At 63.3% G+C, this 3,787-nt stretch overlaps 1 protein-coding gene across 1 annotated transcript in view; it reads left to right on the plus strand.

The window, feature by feature from the left end:
* Positions 1–2,527, plus strand: part of FADS3 (fatty acid desaturase 3) — a gene marked incomplete at its 5' end in the record, with an annotated part of 10,137 nt that extends 7,610 nt beyond the window's left edge. Inside the window, 5 exons of the mRNA XM_004682729.2 lie at positions 285–382; positions 679–775; positions 926–1,005; positions 1,140–1,265; positions 2,253–2,527. Of these exons, the coding sequence (XP_004682786.2) occupies positions 285–382; positions 679–775; positions 926–1,005; positions 1,140–1,265; positions 2,253–2,304 (453 nt within the window). The remainder of the gene's footprint in view (positions 1–284; positions 383–678; positions 776–925; positions 1,006–1,139; positions 1,266–2,252) is intronic.
* Between the last annotated feature and the right edge of the window lie 1,260 nt (positions 2,528–3,787).

Consider the following 3,787-nt stretch of genomic DNA (forward strand, 5'->3'; position numbering starts at 1 on the left):
GCCGCATGTGCGGGGGAGGCAGGGCGCGCGTGGCCGCGTGTGGGCACACTGTAGCTCCCTGAGGCACACGGGTACCCTTCCTGGGTGGGGGACCTGCTGGCAGCTCTGCCAGGCATTTGTCTCCCAAGCTGGGGCTCCCCTGCCTCACGCCCTCATGCACCCTCACCTCTGCCTCTGCGGTCCTCACCTCCGCGGCCCTCCCGTGAGGCAGGCCCGGCCGGAGCCTGTCTGGGCTGGGCAGATCAAGCAGAAGCAGCTCTGCCACGGCCTCCCCCCCCCTGCAGGACTTGCTCTGGGCTGCCAGCTTCTACCTCCGGTTCTTCTTGTCCTACATCCCCTTCTATGGTGTTCCCGGGGCGCTGCTCCTCTTTGTGGCCGTCAGGTATGAGGACCTGCCGGGCCTGCAGGGTGCAGACAGCGCTGGCCCCTGGGTGTTGGGGGGAACGAAAGATGCACGAGTGACAGGATCCCAGGGCGGTGGGTCTGGGGGTGCAGCCTGGCTTGCCAGTGACTATGGGGTGTCTGCCCTTACGAGTAGGGCCATCTGGGCTCAGCCTGGGGCTGTCCCCCACTTGGCTCAGCTCCATAAACGCCAGCCCGTGGCGCACATGAGGAAGCTGAGCCCCAGGCCGGTCTGAGTGGTGAGCTGGACACGGCAGCACCTGGGGCTCCCCACAGGGTCCTGGAGAGCCACTGGTTCGTGTGGATCACGCAGATGAACCACATCCCCAAGGAGATCGGCCACGAGAAGCACCGAGACTGGGCCAGCTCACAGGTGCCAAGGGGCGCCCTCTGGGGTGTGGGGCGGGCCTAGCTGGGAGCCAAGCTGGAAGAAGGGGGGCCCCTGATGGGGCTGCCAGGCTGGGAGGTGCCACGGGGTCAGGGCCTGTGCCAGCCCCCTCCCCTGTGCCCGCCTGCTCCCCAGCTGGCCGCCACCTGCAATGTGGAGCCCTCGCTCTTCAACGACTGGTTCAGCGGGCACCTCAACTTCCAGATCGAGCACCAGTGAGTCCAGGGCCCCGCCCAGTCTCCCCCCAGGGTGCCGAATCATGAGCTCTGGATGCCTGGGGGTGGGTACTGGGTGGGTAGGGGCTCCCTCTGCCCCTGCCTCAGATGCCAGCGCATACCTTCTTCCCCAGCCTCTTCCCCACCATGCCAAGGCACAACTACCGCAGGGTCGCCCCACTGGTCAAGGCTCTGTGTGCCAAGCACGGCCTCAACTACGAAGTGAAGCCCTTCCTCACCGCCCTGGTGGACATCATTGGGTAAGCGTCCTCCGCTTGCGTGGCTCCCCGTCCTGGTCCTCCCCCAACCCCAGCATCCCTTCTCTGAGGCCACACAGTCCCTCTCTAAGCTGGCATTCCAGGCCTTTCCAAGGCCCCAGGCCCTGTCCAGCAATGCGGGCTGAGACCCCTGCCTGCTCATGTCCCAGCAGGAGAAACAAAACAAGCAGTTCCGATAACAAGAGCGTGGCGAAAATGTGAGGGGGCGAGAAGAGCTTTGGCATCAAACAAAACTGCAGAGCCTAAGGGTGGGGGCAGGAGTGGGCACAGGGAGTCCCAGACAGGTCTGTCTTTCACTAGGTGGCAGGGGAGGCGGTATTGAAGTGACAGGTGAGCAGAGACCGGGAGGAGGAAGGCTGGGCACAGAGACCTCTGGGGGAAGAGTTCCAGGCAAGGGCCCAGCAGTGCCAAGGCCCAGAGGCAGAAGCCTGCTGGCGAGGGCGAAAGCTGAGACTGCGAAGGAGAGATGCCCTGGCTCTGGGGTGCCCCCGCAGGGTGCCGTTCAGGCGAGGGCTGCTGGGGTCTGCCCTCGGGCAGCCTTGACTGTGGGCACTGAGGTCTGAGTCCCTGCCAGCTCCCTCTGTACCCTGGCACATGCTGGTCTCCTGCCTCATGCCCGTCCTTTCACGCTGCGGTTTGGGCTGTTTCTCCTCCCCAGCCTGGTCCCCTGCCCCGCAGGGCCCCGGCACAGGGCGTCCTAGTGACCCCTGCCTCCTCTGCCCCACGCTGGCTTCTGGTGGGCAGGCTCCACGCCTTACAAATCTCGGGGCCACAGGGCCGAACTGCAGGAGGCAGCAGAGAGCTGGGTGAAGGAGAACCAGCCTGACTCAAGCCTCCCCTGTCCCCACCGAGTTCTAGACTCCACTTCCATTCGGAAGCTTGTTACCTTCTGTCAGGAACAGGGATGCCCACTCACACTGATCACTTGGTGGGGGGGGGGGTGGCTAGTAGCTGTGATTGTGCCCCTAGGTCCCTGAAGAAGTCTGGTGACGTCTGGCTAGAGGCTTACCTCCACCAGTGAGGGGCCCACCGACGGGCCCCAGCAGGCCTCACAACCCCCGCGGGGACCCTGCCTGCCTCCCTGGTCCTGCTCTCTTCCCTGGCCCCTGGCCCGCCTGCTCAGCAGCTCTGAGCCCTTGGCTAAGGGGATGGTACATAAAAATCACATGGTGAGCATGACATGTTTTCCTAGAGCGAAAATCGGGGGGAAACTGTTATTTTTATATAAAAACAAATCAGATATATTTTGGAGTATTGATCTTGCACAGCTTTGGACCTGGAGTCTGCTCCAAACCGCGGTGGGGTTTAGGCCCTTGAATTATCAAGGCCTTGAGGAGCCAGGGGGATGGTGACTTTGGGAGCTCCCACTGCTTCAGGGGGTGGGGTCGGCCCCAGGCTGGCATTGGCCACGGCCTGGTCCTTTTCTTTCCTCCACCCCTCACTGGTACCCAGCTGGTCACGCCAGCCTACCTCACTTTCCTCTGCGCCGTGGACCGGGGCTGAGCCAGTGGTGAGGGCCCAGGGATGAGGCCCTACATACAGGCACCCCGGGAGGGGACCCCACTGTGGGCTCACACCACGCTACTCCTGCAGCCCCCATGGGGAGGAGGCTGGGGCCCAGGCAGCCGGCCACCTGCCCGTCCATCTGTCCATCGGCACCACATTTAGCAGCACAGCAGTGAGGGGTGCGGGGTGGGGGCCCCCACTGGAGGGGACCGGGGATCTCCCCCATGTCCAACTGCCTGCAGTTGCTGCGGCAGATAAGCTGGGTCCCCGGAAGTGGCTGTTTGTGCCTCGCATCCGGGAGCAGCCTCTACCCCGTGGCGGAGGGCCTGCAGCGCCACCCAGTGTCCTCGGTCGAGCACTGTCCTGTCCTCATGAAGCCTGGGGCTGCTCATCTGGGAAATGGGTGTGTTTCACAATTGGGGAAGGGCTGAGTTGCCTCTCCCAGCACCCCACATCACCAGCTCCACCCTGAACTGAAGGCCTTATGCAATCATCTCCACAGCTCCAAACAACTGCAATGCTGAGCTGGCATTTCTTAGAGGGCCTTTGCAGAGTGGGGGCCAGGGCCCCCCACCTTTGTCAGGTTTCCCATACCCTGAACTGTGCCCCTTTCCAGCGGTGGAAGGGGCACACATACTGCAATTCTTGTTCAGCTCCTCCCCAGACCCTCTCCACGGGCTTCCATTCCACTAGGGCGCAGGGCCCACGGGGCCATCTCCAGGCTGTGTGCCCCCAGGAAGCTCATCAACCTCTTTGGGGTGTGATGAAAGATGAAAAGGGTGTGTGGGGATGGCTTCGGCGCGCTCCTACCCCATGCGAGACACACACACACACACACACACACACACACACACACACACACGACCTAGCGCCCCTCCCCCACCTGCCCTCACCTGGGCGCCTGGAAAGGTATTTCCGCCTTGACAGCCAACTTCAGCCCAGAGCCTGTTCCGCACTCATGGACCCTCTGGCGCAGTCTCTCTTCCTGTGGCCACCTC

The sequence above is a fragment of the Condylura cristata genome, unplaced genomic scaffold (genome assembly GCF_000260355.1).
Source record: "Condylura cristata isolate star-nosed mole 26May11 unplaced genomic scaffold, ConCri1.0 scaffold00015, whole genome shotgun sequence".
Classification (NCBI taxonomy): Eukaryota; Metazoa; Chordata; class Mammalia; order Eulipotyphla; family Talpidae; genus Condylura; species Condylura cristata.